The sequence below is a fragment of the Girardinichthys multiradiatus genome, chromosome 12, assembly GCF_021462225.1.
Source record: "Girardinichthys multiradiatus isolate DD_20200921_A chromosome 12, DD_fGirMul_XY1, whole genome shotgun sequence".
NCBI lineage: Eukaryota > Metazoa > Chordata > Actinopteri > Cyprinodontiformes > Goodeidae > Girardinichthys > Girardinichthys multiradiatus.
Window position 1 is genome coordinate 20,623,910 of NC_061805.1, and position 18,740 is coordinate 20,642,649.

At 39.6% G+C, this 18,740-nt stretch overlaps 1 protein-coding gene across 2 annotated transcripts in view; it reads right to left on the bottom strand.

The window, feature by feature from the left end:
- Positions 1–13,697, bottom strand: part of adamts12 (ADAM metallopeptidase with thrombospondin type 1 motif, 12) — a 38,092-nt gene extending 24,395 nt beyond the window's left edge. The window contains exons 1-2 of one of the 2 annotated variants that reach the window (XM_047382170.1): positions 13,039–13,697; positions 12,578–12,939 (exon numbers count right to left, since the gene is read on the bottom strand). In XM_047382170.1, coding sequence (XP_047238126.1) covers positions 12,578–12,939; positions 13,039–13,150 — 474 coding nt within the window. In that variant the 5' untranslated portion in view covers positions 13,151–13,697. The remainder of the gene's footprint in view (positions 1–12,577; positions 12,940–13,038) is intronic. The other variant, XM_047382169.1, reaches the window with a different exon arrangement.
- Positions 13,698–18,740: the final 5,043 nt, after the last annotated feature.

Consider the following 18,740-nt stretch of genomic DNA (forward strand, 5'->3'; position numbering starts at 1 on the left):
AATTCAAGTAATTATTGAGCATTATGGGACATCTGTAGTGCATTGCTAGGTTTTAACTTTCCCCTTGGATACAAGAAGGGTCAATGTGCCTTTTTCCAAAAAAAACAGAACAAGGTAAATTTACATAAATCCTTTTACAGGTGGCGCAGTTGGTAGCACTGTTGCCTTGCAGCAAGAAGGTCCTGGGTTCGATTCCTGGCCGGGGGTCTTTCTGCATGGAGTTTGCATGTTCTCCCCGTGCATGCGTGGGTTCTCACCGGGTACTCCAGCTTCCTCCCACAGTCCAAAGACATGCCTGTTAGGTTAATTGGTCTCTCTAAATTGCCCTTAGGTGTATGTATGAATGAGTGTGTGCGTAGTTGTTTGTGTGTTGCCCTGTGATGGACTGGCAACCTGTCCAGGGTGTACCCTCCCTCTCGCCCATAGACTGCTGGAGATATTCACCAGCTCCCCCGTGACCCACTATGGAATAAGCGGTAGAAAATGACTGACTGACCTTTTACAGATCTTTACCAGGGTTGTCAGTATTGGTAAGGGGTGCTGTTTTAGAAAAGAGACACATTCTTTTCCTTGAGATAATTGTATGTTTTTAAATACAGATTTGGTATTAAACTGAGATCATCAATCATACACTTTTCTTAATCCAACTGGAAAGAGAAAAAAACAAATACAAATAATGTTAAATGCTAAATCAATGGACAGAGGAAGGTCTGTATCACAGCTAAAAGCAAAAACATTCTTTTTCTAATATGAACTAACACAATTTTTAATTTTGATCACTGATTTTGTTTCTTGACTTGTCTTCTTGCTCTTCTTCTACACAGCTGTGTGCATAGCTCAGCTTTCTAGGTCACCCTGGCTGCGTTCATGGAGTTCAGAAACTAGAAATTGACACTCCCTTTGGAACGAATATGTTTCTCCATCTGTAACACCAAATCTAAAAAATTTAGGTTTACACATATACTGAAACAGATGCTTTCTTGGATGCAGACAAACTGCTCTGAATTGTTCCCACTCTGTAAACCATGACCATAAAAAAAACAATGCGAGTGAAAAGCATCTGTTTATGCCCACAGTTTTGGATATTTTTCTATTAAAACTAATGAAACATGGATTCAGCCAAGCTTTCCAGAGTTGTGGTGGACTTATCTCCAAAGAATGCAAGCTGAAATGTCTGCACTCAGCATGGAAACTTTCCCACAAACCCTGTGCAGCAAATGCTCAGCTGAGTGCGAAGTCCCCCTGCATCTCATCCAAACACTGTGTTACAGCAATAACAGATTGTCTTATCAAAGTTGTATGGGCTGGACACAGGACAAAATATTGTTTGAAAGCATGTTAATCATAAAAAGTGCCTTACAAACAGATTCACCTCTTAAATCTTTTCACAAGTTACAGGATACAACCATAAAGACGTCAGTGCATTTTATTCAGGTTATAGAGGACAGAATTACACGCTGATACAAAGTAGACCACAATTGTGAAGTGGAACTAGAAGGACAGACAGCTTTCCAATTTTTAAGAAATATAAAAATCTGTGTGGCAAAAAATGTGTGGCATGCAACTGCATTTAGCCCCCCCTGAGTCAATACTTTGTAGAACCACCATTTGCTGCAATTGCAGTTGCAAGCCTTTTGGGTTGTGTTTATACCAGCTTTGCACATCTAGAAATTGCACATTCTTCTTTTGCAAAAAACTCAGTCAGATTCCATGGAGAACCTCAATTTTCAAATCTTATGACAGATTCTCATTTAGATTTAGGTCTGGACTTTGAACGGGCCATTCTAATACGTAACAATGCTTTTATCTAAACCCCTTCATTGTAGCTCTGGTAATATGTTTAGTGTGGCTGACCTGCTGGAAGGATAACCTCCGCACCAATCTAAAGTCATTTGCTGGCTTTAACAGGATTTCTTTCAGGATTGACCTGTATTTGTCAGGGCTTGCGAGATAGAGGACCCCGGAATGCAGACCAGCAGGCAGCATGACGGTAAGTGCACAAGGATTTAATAACAAAAAAACTCACTCACTAAGAGAGGCAGGAACAATACAATAAACGGACAGGCAAGACAGGCTTGGCATGATCCACAAAACAAGACTGACAAGATAATTTGGCAAATGTTTCCGCGAGGAATAAACAAGACAGGTGTGAATATATTGAGTGTGACCAGGTGAAACAAAAAGACAGATTAACTAGGTGCAGGGGAACCGAATAAAGTTAATTAACAGACAGAACAAAACGTGGCTGGAGCAAAAACAGAGACTCTTGAATACAAACAAACAAAAACTAAAGGATGACCAGAACCAAAACCCAAACTTGACAAAACATGAACAAGACTAAAACATGACCAGAAAAATAAACAGAAACATGATTCAAAATTTGAACTGTAAATAAGACCAATAAAAGCCCAAAAACACCCACAAATCATAACAATATTGAGCTTCATCCATCTTCGCATCAACCTTAAACAGCTTTGCCTTTCCTCCAAAGGAATAGCATCCCCACAGCATGATGCTGCCACCACTTTGTTTCTCTACAGGGCAGGTGTGTTCAGGCTGATGTGTAGTCTTAGTGTTTTGGCCACACATATCACTTTGTATGTCAGCCAAAAGGTTCAATTTAGGCCTCATGAGATCAGAGCGCCCTTTTCCACATGTTTAAAGTTTTTTTTTTTATTAATCGCTTCTTTCTCAGCACTCTTCCATAGAGGCCAGATGTCTAGAGTGCTTTTCTAACAGTTATCCAGTCAACGGGCTTTTTTTTTACCAGAGCTGTGGACCTATACAACTCCAAAGTTACCATGAACTTCTCGGCGGATTCTCTGAATATTGCCTGTCAGTTTAAGAGGACAGCCATACGCTTGTGCATTTATAGTTTTGCCTGTACTCTTTCCACTTCCTGTTTATTATTTGAACAGTGTGTTTAAAGCCAAGGAAATTGTTTTATAATTTGCTTTAAACTTCTTTACCATTGTATAGACCTGTCTGCTGTGTTCCTCGGTCTTCATGATGCTGTTTGTTGACCAATGTTATCTAACAAACCCCTAAGGCCTTCACAAAACAGCTGGATTTACAGTGAGATTAAATACACACAGGTGCACTTTTTTTTTTACTAATTAGGTAACTTCTGAAGGCAGTGGGTTGCACTGGGTTTGATTTAGGGGTATCAAAGTAAAGTGTGATATATGCGAATGTATGGCACACTTTTTAGAATTTTATTTGCAAAAACAATTAAAAGCTGGTATTAGTTTTTTTCCACTTCACCATTATGCACGACTTGCAGTTATATCAAATGCAATCTGAATAAAACACACTGACTTTTGTGTTTGTGAATGACACAACATTTAATAATGTTCCAGGGGTGTAAATGCTTTTACGAGGCACTGTAAAGCTAACTTAGAAGAACATTGTTTGGTAATGTCTGGGATCATCTCCTGGACCTTTTCCCTGAGTTTCAGCTGAGTCCCAGCAGACAACGACAGGTGGTGGTTTGCAGAGCAATGAGCAAGGAATGCTACAAAGAAGCCCATTGAGAACTCAGACTGCTGCTCTGCATGATGTGCACTAAACATCCAGCATGAGTCTCACTGCCTGTAGTGTGTTGTTAAAGTGTTAGATGTAATCTTTAAATTGCCATACTGTACACAGGTCCTTTGTTATTTTTCTGCTCATCATGCACAGACAACCTGAAACCATGTCAGCAAAGCCTTTGTTTTCTTTTTGACCATACATGGAGAATTGCCTCGCTGCAGTTCTGAATCGTGAACGTTCCGTCAACTTGGGAAGGATTTCACTTCCCCTCTCCAACCACTGTTCATTAATCCCCTTCCTCTGACCTGGAGGAAGCGTTGTTTCGGTGTGAGGTGCCAGAGCCATAGGGGGTTACCATAACATGGATCTGTGCTTTAAATACACCAGCCATGTGGAACTGTTCCCTGCTTCTGTGGGTTTTTAGAGAGGCGGCCAAGTGGACCTGAAATAAAGTAGCTGCTGTTAGTGGCCTCGGTAACGATTTTATGGGACACAAGGAGAGGTGGGGGCTGATGGTGCTCATTACTGTAACATGATAAAGCACAAACTTCCACTTATTCAAGCTAGATTAAAGGCTGCACCAAACACATGTCTGCATTCCTTTAGGTTCAAAATATAATTTTAGAGTGGGGGTTAATTTCTTCTTTAGAGGTCAAAGGCCTTTCTTGCATTTTCCATCTGCATAAGCGCCAGAAAAGCATTCATTTAAGTAAGGAAAATAGCACCATAATAGGTCTGAGCTTGCATGTACTTGCTTTGTGCATTGCCTGAGGCATGCAAAGATACACCAGCGAGTTCCCAACAAAACAGATTAGATTACTCTCAATCCCACATTGTGGTTTCAAGGGTTCAGCAAGAGTAAGGGGAGACCTGCAAGACTCAAAGACACATGGTTTTGAAGCAAATTTGGCTGAGCTTGCAGCAGTAAAACTCTGTCCGTTTGAACTGCAGAGTAATTAAATCTGCAGCCAGATGCCGGATGCTAAAATGACAGGATGGAGAAGTGTTAATATAGTGGCTTGGACTATGATGTGGCTTCACACTACTTAGAAGGCAAGATTCAACTCTGTTGCCAGTTTTACACCTTGCAGACATGTTCAAACACTCGATAATAATCAGAGGAACTGAATGGGAGAAGGGAAAAATCAAATGGGCAAGTTGGACAGATTTTCTCTAGTCAGCTCAATGTTTCAGTCTAGTTTAGTTCACATGTGATTGAAGGAGGTCACAGTCCAGAGAATTTACAGCAAATTAGTTTGCTATCAATGCGTTATTTTTTATGACATTTATTAATTGTTACGTCTTTTTGCAACCCTGACAAAGATGCACATGGTAAAATCAGCAAAGTATATATTTTTTGCAGATAAGTCAGCAGGTATAGGTCAGCCATTCCATACCTTCTGGTATCTACAGGTCCTTCTCAAAATATTAGCATATTGTGATAAAGTTCATTATTTTCCATAATGTAATGATGAAAATTTAACATTCATATATTTTAGATTCATTGCACATTAACTGAAATATTTCAGGTCTTTTATTGTCTTAATACGGATGATTGTGGCATACAGCTCATGAAAACCCAAAATTTCTATCTCACAAAATTAGCATATTTCATCCGACCAATAAAAGAAAAGTGTTTTTAATACAAACAACGTCAACCTTCAAATAATCATGTACAGTTATGCACTCAATACTTGGTCGGGAATCCTTTTGCAGAAATGACTGCTTCAATGCGGCGTGGCATGGAGGCAATCAGCCTGTGGCACTGCTGAGGTCTTATGGAGGCCCAGGATGCTTCGATAGCAGCCTTTAGCTCATCCAGAGTGTTGGGTCTTGAGTCTCTCAACGTTCTCTTCACAATATCCCACAGATTCTCTATGGGGTTCAGGTCAGGAGAGTTGGCAGGCCAATTGAGCACAGTGATACCATGGTCAGTAAACCATTTACCAGTGGTTTTGGCACTGTGAGCAGGTGCCAGGTCGTGCTGAAAAATGAAATCTTCATCTCCATAAAGCTTTTCAGCAGATGGAAGCATGAAGTGCTCCAAAATCTCCTGATAGCTAGCTGCATTGACCCTGCCCTTGATAAAACACAGTGGACCAACACCAGCAGCTGACACGGCACCCCAGACCATCACTGAGTGTGGGTACTTGACACTGGACTTCTGGCATTTTGGCATTTCCTTCTCCCCAGTCTTCCTCCAGACTCTGGCACCTTGATTTCCGAATGACATGCAGAATTTGCTTTCATCTTAAAAAAGTACTTTGGACCACTGAGCAACAGTCCAGTGCTGCTTCTCTGTAGCCCAGGTCAGGCGCTTCTGCCGCTGTTTCTGGTTCAAAAGTGGCTTGACCTGGGGAATGCGGCACCTGTAGCCCATTTCCTGCACACGCCTGTGCACGGTGGCTCTGGATGTTCCTACTCCAGACTCAGTCCACTGCTTCCTCAGGTCCCCCAAGGTCTGGAATCGGCCCTTCTCCACAATCTTCCTCAGGGTCCGGTCACCTCTTCTCGTTGTGCAGCGTTTTCTGCCACACTTTTTCCTTCCCACAGACTTCCCACTGAGGTGCCTTGATACAGCACTCTGGGAACAGCCTATTCGTTCAGAAATTTCTTTCTGTGTCTTACCCTCTTGCTTGAGGGAGTCAATAGTGGCCTTCTGGACAGCAGTCAGGTCGGCAGTCTTACCCATGATTGGGGTTTTGAGTGATGAACCGGGCTGGGAGTTTTAAAGGCCTCAGGAATCTTTTGCAGGTGTTTAGAGTTAACTCGTTGATTCAGATGATTAGGTTCATAGCTCGTTTAGAGACCCTTTTAATGATATGCTAATTTTGTGAGATAGGAATTTTGGGTTTTCATGAGCTGTATGCCAAAATCATCCGTATTAAGACAATAAAAGACCTGAAATATTTCAGTTAGTGTGCAATGAATCTAAAATATATGAATGTTAAATTTTCATCATGACATTATGGAAAATAATGAACTTTATCACAATATGCTAATATTTTGAGAAGGACCTGTATGTTGAGGAGGAGAGTGACTCAAGTTTAAGTCTTTTTGCAGCCTTCAATGGGTTTTCTTCTTGGGCTGTCCTGTTTTTAACCTCCAGCTGACCCTGCAGAAGAAAAGCACCCCTGCAACACAATGTTGACATCACCGTGTTTTGGAATGGGGATGTTGTGTTTAGGATGGTGCACAGTCTTAGTTTTCTTCCTACACAGTGTTTTGTTTTTAACCATACACAGTCTCCTAGCCTCTTCTTCTTCTTTGGTTAATACTCTTTTTGCCCAATCTTTTATTTTATATGGACTACAGTGTCTTGCTAGGTTGTGCCATACTCCATGTTGACATGATTGATTGAACAGTGCTCTCTGAGATGTCCAAAGTTTGGGATTTTGTTTTATAACCCAGTCTTACTTAAACATCTTCACAACTTTATCCCTGACCTATATATTGTATTATGATCTTCACCTTCAACCTTCATGAGGCTGTTTGTTCACTAGGTTTCTCAATGTAGCTTTTTTCATTTTTGTTCATGTTTTGTCATCCTAGTCAATTTCTCTTTTCTCGTAGAGTAAATGTGCCCTGACACAGTGAAGGCAATGAGACAGAAATGTAGCTGTGTTTGCTAACATTCAGTACACCATTGTTCTCTTAGCTTAATGACTGACGTGTCTCCTGGTTTACAGGTGATGACGATAGCTTGTCATACTTAAGGTATTAACAAAACTTTAAAAAATGTGAGTACCATAGAAATTGTAATGCACAATAAAAATAAGCTGCTCTGTTAATCATCTGTTAACTTCATTTTTTGTTGTAACTTTTCTGTGGAATGATTGTTTGCTGACATTTGTAAATCTCAATGACTGACACGTTCTACTGGGATTGTTACTTTTGCTGTTCACACAGTTTGTCCACTCTCAGTTCCATAAATACATAACTAAATTCTTTCACATGTTTATATATCAAAATATGAATGAATGCAATTATTATTGTGTACTGTTTTAGCAGCACAGTAGCAGGTTTATGTTGAGAGCAATATTTTGGGTTTTGATGCTCTAGACTGAATGCATGACTAGAAAGTCTGGGAGGCATTTTCAAAATATTTTGGTCACATCATTGTAATCAACATTACAAAATATCATAACATGATATGTTCTTGCACAGTCAAACTGGTCTTTTCTGAAGTGTGATTTTGAATTGTTAAAGTGTAAATGAAATTATACACAAGGTTTTGAATGATTTAAATTCAAGATGACTTACAGTTATTAGAGGTGCACTGATCAGGTTTCTACTGGGTGGCACATTTCATATTTAAGTTTTCTAGAATGTTTGACCTCCCAATTGTCATTTTATCCATTACCAATTTCTCTGTAAGGACTGCAGCTGCACAAAAAATGGAATAGCAAAAGCCATTGCAGTATCAGTGTGAGTAATGCTGAGCTTGCAAATGATGGTTTGGATGAAATATTTGGCAGGATACAAAATCTTCTGTGTCCTGCAATCACACTATGCATACAGATTAGGGTTATCTCAAAAACATTTTCAATCCCATGGAAATATTTTTGAAGGCACATGGTTCTTTCTAGTTAAGTCCAAAACCTGCGATTAATCACAGTATGAAAATACTTTAATTTCCTTAATCAGGGTAAAAGAAATATACGAAACTTCTCTTGTTGGCAAAACTGTAGACAAGATAACAATTAGTGTTAATACCCATTATGGAAGTCTGTAATTTAATTCACTTGTGCAATTATTTTATTTTATTTTAATTGCATGAATGCTACTGTGTGCTTCTATTCGCTTGTCAAGTTGATACAAATAAAGGTTATTACTCAGGGACAAAACAAGATCATTCTATATTAAAATAAATTGTGTTTCAAAACAAACATGTATTTGGCACAAAGACTATTTTTTACACTGCAAACACAAATCTAATCTATGCAAATGTATTCAGCAGCAGGCCTGTACAATTTCTGTTTTCTGGCAATTTTTTAATATTACACCATTGCTGGGCTAGCCATGTCGGTGAAGCAAATTTAAACAGTTAATATTTGTTTATGTCGTCAGGGAGGTTTATAACTTCACCTTGGCAGATACAGGAGCTTTACCAGGCTTTTTAAGTTGCTCTCAAACAGTGTTGTAGTTTTAGCTTGTAGCGTTAGCCCAGCTAGCATGTGGTTCTGAATTTTGTTTTTTTGCTGTCCGTCTGCCTCATAGGTAGAGTACCTCCAAAAAACGCTTCTGTTAAAAGAAGTTGCATATACCTTTTTTTCTGGATGTACTCCCAATTTTAGAGTTTAAAACTACCAGCAGGTCATTGCTCAGTTGAGCCACTGAGTGTCTTTGATATTGCAGCCAGGAGTAGTTCGACAATTTCATCGACTTTGATGCAGATGAGTATCTTTGAAAACTTTATTTTTTAATATTGTTTATATCTAAATATCGATTATTTTGACAACCCTATTAATGATAATATATTTATCCAGCTGTCATGTTTGGGGTTAGTAAAGGACTCAAGTGCAGAGATTGGCTATTGGCAAATGCAGAGTTCTTTAATAAAAAGCAAAAAGAAAAACTTACCAGGGAATCACAAGAAAAGCAGCACATGTACCACAGATAGTGTAATGCGAGAAACCAGCAAAGGACAATTAAAACCAGACAGCTTCTATACTGAGGTGAAAGTGGAAAATGACATTGAATGCAGGTGAGTTAAACAGGGGATTAGGAACACCTGTGAAGGAGAGTAAGCAGGCAGACTGAGGGAAAGTGAATATTTAACACAATGGAAGCTGAACTGGACACAAAGAAACTGTACAACAAAAAAATTTACAAAGAACAAAACTAACCTACCTGTTGCTGCACACTGCCGGTCAACTGGCTAAAAGAAGGCTACACCGCTTTTCACACAGGTAGTGTTGATTACATTTTTAGTTTTGATGCTTTTCATGAACAGGAAAACGAATTTTTGACTGTTCTGTGTTTGACCCGCTGATTAACAGTCAGTGCTTATCGCGGTAAAACTGTCCGACTGATTGATTCATCATTCCTATTTATTGTTCTACCTTTTCTAAAGAAGACAGAATAGTCCATGGACAGGAGTCACAGTAATTCTCTTTAAAACAAGAACAGCACTTAAAGAGCTCGAAGTTGAACTGTTGCTGACAACTAGACAAATGAGCTATTACTACAACTGGAATTAAAAAAAGAAAATATTTAAAAAAATCTCCATTTCCCTAGAGCATCAGTAAATTATTGACATATGTTTCATAATTCTTTAATCTGTCTCTTTGGTTCAACGTCATAAACTTCTACCTAGTGCCAGTTAAATTAATATCGATCCCCATCTCATGAGTTTGAACGGCCTTACTGCAGCTGGCGAGATTTCACTCCCACATCTGTCTGGTTGAGTCTTGCTGTTTGATCGTTTCTGTGTGCTATAAACCTTCATCCACAGTGTAATACATCATACCACAGCTCCTAGAACAGTTTTAGTTTGACAACGAGGACATTCGATATTGGACAGAGGGTACATTAGAGGGTAAGTCTAGATAAGCAGAACTTAGTGTTACATAAGACATCCTTTTCCTTTGAGGAAGATGAAAAGTGGGTCAAAGATATAAATTCTCCCAGCTCCTGCTGTCATTTCGGTCTCTTTATGAGTCACGTGTGACAAATGAAGCTCATTTGAAGGATTACAAGTCAGGGATACGTAGCGCAATTTTTACAAGGGTTTCTGATGCAGTTAGATGAGGAATCCCTGCGGTGACACAATCAAACAGGACACAGACACTAAGACACACTTCATGACAAGAAGTGACACATCCCATTGTTTTAGCAAACCAAATGTTTCTCTTCTTTTTCATTCATGCTCTGTTTAGTTACTTCAAAATATTTGTATAAATTTGGCCTTGGAAATAAACTATTTTTGGTGTCTAAACATTTTAAAAAGCACGTTTGAAACATGCATTTATCTTGAAATGTTCATGTGAATACTATTCTTATAATTCTGCTGTCCAGCTGATTGTTTGTCTGATTAGAAACACTACAGCCAAAGTAAAAGAAGCATAACTCCATTCGACAGAGTATATGTCGTTTTTGCTGGCTTTAAATCTGCCACAACGTATTTTCCATGCAACAAAAAATATGCCAGAAGCTGTCACTGAAGCCCTACTCCAAGCACAGAACAAAGAGACGATGCATGCTAAGATGGAGTTTGCGAAGAAATTCTGCATGTACAGACAGTGGCAATAAGAGTGTATGAATGCTAAAGTGTGCCAGTGAAGAGGAAAACATGAAGCAGCAGGAGTCAGCAAGTCTGCAGAACAGACCTTCTGCAAATAGTGTCAGGAAGTCTTTGAAGAGCAAATCTACAAACACGGAAGTGTCAGATGGAGGAGTCTGCTGGTTGCCTGTGGCACATATCTGCATAGAGTAGGCATGGCTTGGTTATTTATAGCAAGGTATAACAAGGTTTTAAAAGGTGACACGTTTAAAACCACCTAATTTTTTTTATCATACATCCCTTCAATCCATCAATTGTCTCCCAAATATCCAGGATCAGGTCACAGGGGTAACAGATCCAGGAATTAACCTAGACATCCCTCTCTCTGGCTGATTCTGGGGGATCCCAAGACGGCCCGAAGGAAATTATAGTCACTTTGCTGTGTTCTAGGTCTGCCTCAGGTACTGTGATGGGCTCATGAATGGCTTCCCTTTTTGGTTTGGTTCTTTCTTTACCACCACAGACCAGAGTAGCTCCTGCATTACTGCAGATCAAGCCCTAATTATTTTTTCATCTCCTGCTCCAAGACACCAAGATATTTGATCTTCTCCGCTTGAGGCAGAGGCTGACCTCTGACTTAGAGGGAGCAGAGCACCTTTTTCCGTTTGAGATCCATGAGCTCAGACTCAAAGGAACATATCTGGCTTTGGGACATCACACCATTCCTACAGTTCAAGTCCTATTAATGAAATGCCAGAAGAAGTGCAGGCACTATGGACCATTTATCAGCACTGCAATCCTTCTTACCTACCTGTTGCTGCACACTGCCGGTCAACTGGCTAAAAGAAGGCTACACCGTTTTTCATTTGTGAAATGACACTGACAGTCCTGGTGGGGAAACGAAACCTATCACGCTTTTTGATATAACACTGTTTTAAAAGTATAATTAGCAAGTTCTGACTTCTGGCTGGCTACTTCAGCAGAAAGCACTAATTAACCAGATAATACCACCTTGTGGCAAAATCGTCACTTCATCAACATTGTAGATCTAAAACATAAAAAGGCTCACACATATTTGACCTAGTAAAAATTATTTCCAAAATTTTCTGGGTAGATTGTTTTATATTTTCATGGTCCAAGATTTCTTTTTAATATATTCTCAGCTTCACTCGTTTTTTTTAAATTGCTTGCTGTATTTATATTTAGGCGAGTTCAGCGAATGGGCCTGTCCAAGTCCTCTTTTGAGCAAGTCGCTGGATGTTTGTTGTCCTACTTACTATGAAATTAAACTGGAATAAAAAAACGAGGTTCTGTTGCACACAACATTTTCCATTTCAAGAAGATATACTTTGTGAGAGAAAATATTTCCCAAAACATTTCTAAAACCTGTTCACTCTGCATTAACTGGCAATGCAGGTGGCCCACATTTGTACCATTCTTGAATTGCAGTTTGGCCACACAAAATTATTAAAAAGGCTGTAAATGGTCCACGGGCTGCACTTTGGACACCCCTAAAGAGCAGAACGACAAAAGAAACAATATTCTGCTAAATAAGTGCACAATATTTCTACAACTAAATTGTGGGTATTTATTTTGCATTTTGCTTAGGCAATAAATACATAATATATCCTTATGGATAAATGTAATATGTAAAACTGTTGCATTGTTTTAGTAGAGCTAACTGTTTAAATAAAACTAACTAGACCATATTCTCATCTAATAGAATAGAAAAATCCTTCATTGTCTCAGTGGGGAAATCTAGGAAGTTAAAATTGACTATCTTTCAGCCTAAAAGGTCAGTAAAATAAAATAACCTCCTACCAGTCCGTTGCAGGTGCTGATGGCAGCCGTTCCTTTAACATCAGGGGCTTCCACCGTCCCAAGAAGGTGGCAGGAGTTCCCCTCAGACAGGCCATGCTCAGTCCTGTTGGAACTGCCATTCCTCCTCTCCAGGATGTATTCAGTCGACAGCAGGTGATTATTTCTGGTCAAATTGAAGATTACAGTTCGACCATTGTAGCTCAGCTTGTAGTAGACCTGTCCTTCCGGAGACAGGAGCCGCAGCTCACGCCTGACCCTCCCCTTGAAATGGTGGGACACGGAGTGGGAGACAAACTCGCCATCAGCGCTGATTCTCACAGGGTGGACGATGGACGGACCTGAGCCTGACTGGGAGAAATAACCTACCGAAGAGTGCTAAATTTAATTACAAGAAAGTAAACTTTTTGTTCATGCATTGCAGAGATTTGCACATAAAGTTGCTTCCATGCAACCACACTGACCTTGCTCCTTGGAGAAGGAGAGGAGTCTGGCAGATTGCTCATCGTGGCCCGCTGCCAATATGAAAACAAAGTGCAGCGAAAAGAGAAGCGAGCACTTCAGCGAACACAGCATATTTCATAAGAACCAGAGTGGAAACCCGGGAGAAGAGTCAACTGCATCGGAGATCCTGGGTGGTTGGAGGAATCGATCTCTTCGACCCTGAGCAGCTCCGAGTCATGACATGAAAAGGCTCAGATTCAGATTATAAGGGAGGGTGGGCCATGCTCCGAGGAGGACTAACAGCCCGATCAGGGTTTTGAGGGAGAGAAAACTTCTGTCTCGGCGAATGAGGAGGAGTGTCTACTTTCTTAGCAGAAGAGGGGTGGAAGCAAAGGAGGGGTTCCTTGTCTGAATGGACCATGTCCGCTTGTCTCCTGTCCAGACTTGTCTGCTGATGCAGCAGCGCATCCTTAAAACGTGTCAAAGCCCAAGCAAATGAGTTTGATCATGAAGGTTTAAAAATGCGGAAAGTGGTGATTAAGTTTTATTTCACAGCCTTAAAGAGCTCTAACCAAAAAACTAATCAGAGAAAACATTTTTGAAAATACTAAAAAGCTATCTTAAAGGATATTTTATTAATTTTCAATAACGATATTGCCCAGCAATAGCAACACAGCTGAGTTCAGAAAAATATGATTTTTGTAACCAATGGTGCAGCAAATAACTGACACGAAATTTAAAAAAGTAAAGTAAACTCAGTTGCAAATGGATTATTGGGCCCAAACACTGAAACAAAAACCGTTAAAATAACCTGCAAGACTTGCATAAAGATATTAATTTATTTTTCATGTAAGTAATACCCTAAAGAACATATTTTGGCAATATCAGTTACACAAAATAAATGCACCCAAAAACTGTCTTTTACCAAAATTCTCAGTTTCTGTTTTTAAGAGAGAACTTGGATGGTTTTATTAAAATATTGAGTAAAACCTAGACCAAGTTTGTTAAGTGGAGAGATTAGAAGGATCTTCATTCTTCTCAATCTAATTCTTCAGAATTGATCCATATTTGACCCAGTGCTAAGTTTGCAAAATAATCTGTAATGAGTTATTTTTCATCCAGCACTTTTTATAGTGTATTTAAATAACTAAACTCCAAGCGTCATGCACTGCCAGTTCTACTAAATCCTGAAATATTTGGCAGCTTGTGAACATTTTTGCAATGAGTTAAAGGCTTTTAATGCATGCTTGGGGATGATGTCACTCGTTGTTGCACAAGGTTCATACTTCTATGAGATTTAGTTCTGTTATTCAGAGGGCTGTGCACAGAACCTTGGTGTGTTAGTGGCAGGGTTTAATTGCCCCTGATTTTTTTTTCAAAAAAGATGGGGATTATGATCTTGTTATGAACCCATTCTCATCCTCGTGTATTTTTTTTAAATGTACAATCATTTAACTAAACTTACCTCTGAACAATTGAACAAAATAACAGACACGTCTAAAGCTGAACGTAAGGCACAACGTGTGCAAACGCATTATTTCTTTAGCTTTCTTTAAAATTCAAGAACAAACATTTCTTCAGTCTTACCCTGAAGAGCACTGCCAAGTTCAGATTCTCAACACTTGTAAGAGACAAAATTTGAATTCATTTTCATTTATTTGCATAGTGACCTGGCCACTATCCTGCAAGAAGAATGGCTTAAAATCCCTCTGACCACTGTGCAGGACTTGTATATGTCATTCCCAAGACGAATTGACGCTGTATTGGCCGCATAAGGAGGCCCTACACCATACTAATAAATTATTGTGGTCTAAAACCAGGTGTTTCAGTTTCATTGTCCAACCCCTGTAGTGGCCAGGTCACTACGTGATACTGGTGGAGGAAAACGTTTCCTGACTCGCTCCTCCAAAACACCCCAAAGTGGCTCAATAATATTTAGATCTGGTGACTGTGCAGGCCATGGGAGATGTTCAACTTCACTTTCATGTTCATCAAACCAATCTTTCACCAGTCTTGCTGTGTGTATTGGTGCATTGTCATCCTGATACACGGCACCGCCTTCAGGATACAATGTTTGAACCATTGGATGCACATGGTCCTCATGAATGGTTCGGTAGTCCTTGGCAGTGACGCGCCCATCTAGCACAAATATTGGGCCAAGGGAATGCCATGATATGGCAGCCCAAACCATCACTGATCCACCCCCATGCTTCACTCTGGGCATGCAACAGTCTGGGTGGTACGCTTCTTTGGGGCTTCTCCACACCGTAACTCTCCCGGATGTGGGGAAAACAGTAAAGGTGGACTCATCAGAGAACAATACATGTTTCACATTGTCCACAGCCCAAGATTTGCGCTCCTTGCACCATTGAAACCGACGTTTGGCATTGGCATGAGTGACCAAAGGTTTGGCTATAGAAGCCCGGCCGTGTATATTGACCCTGTGGAGCTCCCGAAGGACAGTTCTGGTGGAAACAGGAGAGTTGAGGTGCACATTTAATTCTGCCGTGATTTGGGCAGCCGTGGTTTTATGTTTTTTGGATACAATTCGGGTTAGCACCTGATCATCCCTTTCAGACAGCTTCCTCTTGCGTCCACAGTTAATCCTGTTGGATGTGGTTTGTCCTTCTTGGTGGTATGCTGACATTACCCTGGATACCGTGGCTGCACTCTAGTTTGTACTTCAATCCCAGAATGAATCACCCTCGTATTGTTCGCAGAGACCCAAACCAAAACCGACCCCTTTAAGTCCCCCTGTTACACTATTGTTCATCAGACTGTGAAATCTCTGAACCTGGACAATAATCAAGAATGTTTGTTAGTTTTAGGTGGGAGAGAGAAGCTTTGACGCAGGGAGACTGTTGCACACATTCCTCATTAGGGCTTCCCCAAGTGTTGTAGTGAGTAATCTGTCTGAGCCTCTATATTTTTATCTGGCTCCCTGAAGGCTGTGTGGTTGTTTACGGTCAAGATTAAGGAGTCATTCCTATGAAAAAATAAATGGTAAGCAATTATTTGTTTTAAAAATAAATAATTGCATGCACTGGTTGCATGGATTGCTTGCATGGTATATGTTCACATGAGAAAGTTTAATAAATATTTCTTAAAGACTTCTTTTAATGTCATAGTTTGGTTTCTTGTTGGACCAATATGCGGGGAAGAACTCTAGAAGCTCAAGGTTTTCAGGTAAGATGAGTCATTTATTATCCATGGCTGGACACAGACAGGGTGGCAAACACACGAGATTGCACATAAACTCACATAAATAACCAGCGGGCAACAAAGGAAACAAACGGGCTTAAATACAAAAACTGAACAGCAGGGGAAGCCAATGACAAACGTGACAAGACAATCAGGGGAAAACACAGAACAGGTGTGGGCTTGGGTGAAGGGAGACAGAAAACAAAGGACTAGACCAGATAATTGAACAAAAACACAAGCAGGTATGACATTAAACAGGAAAGATGATGTTTTACCCCAAAACATTTTTGATGTGAAAATATTAAGGTGTAACTGGATGATTTTTGCAGATGTCCAGTCAAATAAATGCATGTTATTGTTTTCAATTAAAGATTGAAAATAAAATATTTTTATAAATTTATTTTTTGTTTTAAAGTTCAACATATCGCAGGCAAAAATAAACCTTATAAAGGGACATGGGCAATTATTTGTGCACACAAAAAAAACATGAATTTCATTGAATGTCACTGTCTTTCTTGTTTTTGTTTGCTCAGCTGGTTTACATTTACACATTGATTCAGCCTGCTTCTGTTGTATCTCTGATGAAAGACCTCAATGTTTTGGCCAGCAGAAACAAGCACTAGCAAGCTGGCATTTTTTCCCTTTCCATCATGGGTTCTCTTACAGTTAAGTGTTCTTGGGTCAGGGCCTTTCATATAATATGCTGTTTTTACTGCATAAAGTAGCCACTATTTTTTGCAGACGTCTGTGCCGAAATGCAATATTGCATGCAGAAACCAGTAAATGCAATATTTAAGTTTCCAGTTAGCAAGCATCCATCTAGATTACTTCTCAAAAATCCAGCTTAACTCATCCAAAACTAACTCAAGGTGATATGTTTGTACATTTACTGCTGTGGCTTACAGTTTATAGACTAGAAGTAACTTTGTTTTCCACAAACCTTACTGCTTTAGTTGTTATGATGGTGACTGACATTCTGTAAGTTGGTTTAATGAGTGATCAGATGTCATAAAACTGATTGCAAAGTTAATAACAAATAATGAGAATGAACCTAATCATGAAAATCTCATTTGCACTCTGTTTTAACCCTGCTCCAAATTGACCCTCAGGCATAACCTCGTTGATCTCACCATTAGCTCAGTGTTAACGATTAAATGCATCTAATATCACGCTGTCATTCTGACTATATTAGAGAAATGACATAAAATATGAGAGAGGGCTTTTGCCAACCATGGTTACATTCAAGGAAACAAATACTAACTCATCAATTTGCATCAAAATGGCTGTACAGGCAAGGATATTTTGCCGGCAAGAAATCAACCCTTTTTCAAACAATTGTCAAGGAGATATGTTCCATGACTGAACAAAGGTTTAAGATGTCTAAGAAAGTCCAATAAGCGCCAGAGTTGTCTCCTAAAGAGGACTCTGCTAAAGGGACCTGCTTCACCAAAAGTGCAATTGTCTCATGAATGGCAGAAGGCCGTTTTTAGTGTTTCAGAATTTTAGTTGCTTGTCTGCTGTTAGGAAGGGCAGCAAAGAAGGCATTTCTCTCCAAGAAAAACATCAAGAACAAAGTGACTTTATGCGGGAAGTATGAGAATTTGACTACAAAGGACTGGGGTCAAATTATTTTCTCTGACTAAGACCTTTTCAGACTGTCTGGGACATCTGGTAAAAGGATTGTGCAGAGAAAAGGTAAGCATCATAATGAGTGCTGTGTCATGCTAACAGTGAAACAGCGTGAAACAATTCCTTCTAGGTTTGCCACCTGTCCAAGGGAGAGGTGATCCGGAAACAATTTTGTCTAAAATACCACAATGAATAAAGACGGGCATCAAACTATACTTGAAGAGCAACTTTGCCCAACGATCCAGGTGCAATTTGGGGATGAAAAAGGAAAGAATTATAGCTACTTTCCTCCAAGAGAGTTTACATTCTGGATCCATGGCCAGGAAAGATTCCAGATCTGAAATCCCCATGAGAAACAAGCTATGGTTTGTGTAAACCAGATGTGTTTCTCAATAAAAGCCCTTGAAATGAACAGAATGCTTACTAATCATATTATATCTGCCATTGAAACATTTTAATAAAAAAAAAACTAACTCACTGAAGCAGTAAAGTTTGAAAAAAATAATTATTTCTTTCTAAATTTTTGGCCACTACTGTAAGTTTTTAGATGTGGACACCTCCTGCTAGTTTTATCATTTTTAATATATGTTAATTTCATTCATTCAGAAATTCTGAAATTGTAGCAAAAATGGGAACAGAAATGTTAGCTTTCTGATAAGTATGTCAATGTAATGTAAAGTATATGCACTAGAAGCTTGGCTGGGGATCCTTTAGCATGAATTACTGTATCAATGTGGTAGGGCATGGAGGCAATCAGCCTGTGGCTCTGCTGAGGTTTTAAGGTAGCTCAGGTTACTTTACCGGCGGCCTTCAGCTCATCTGCATCATTGGCTCTGGTGTTGCTCATCTTCCTTTTGACAATACTTTATAGATTCTTTAAGGGGTTTATGTC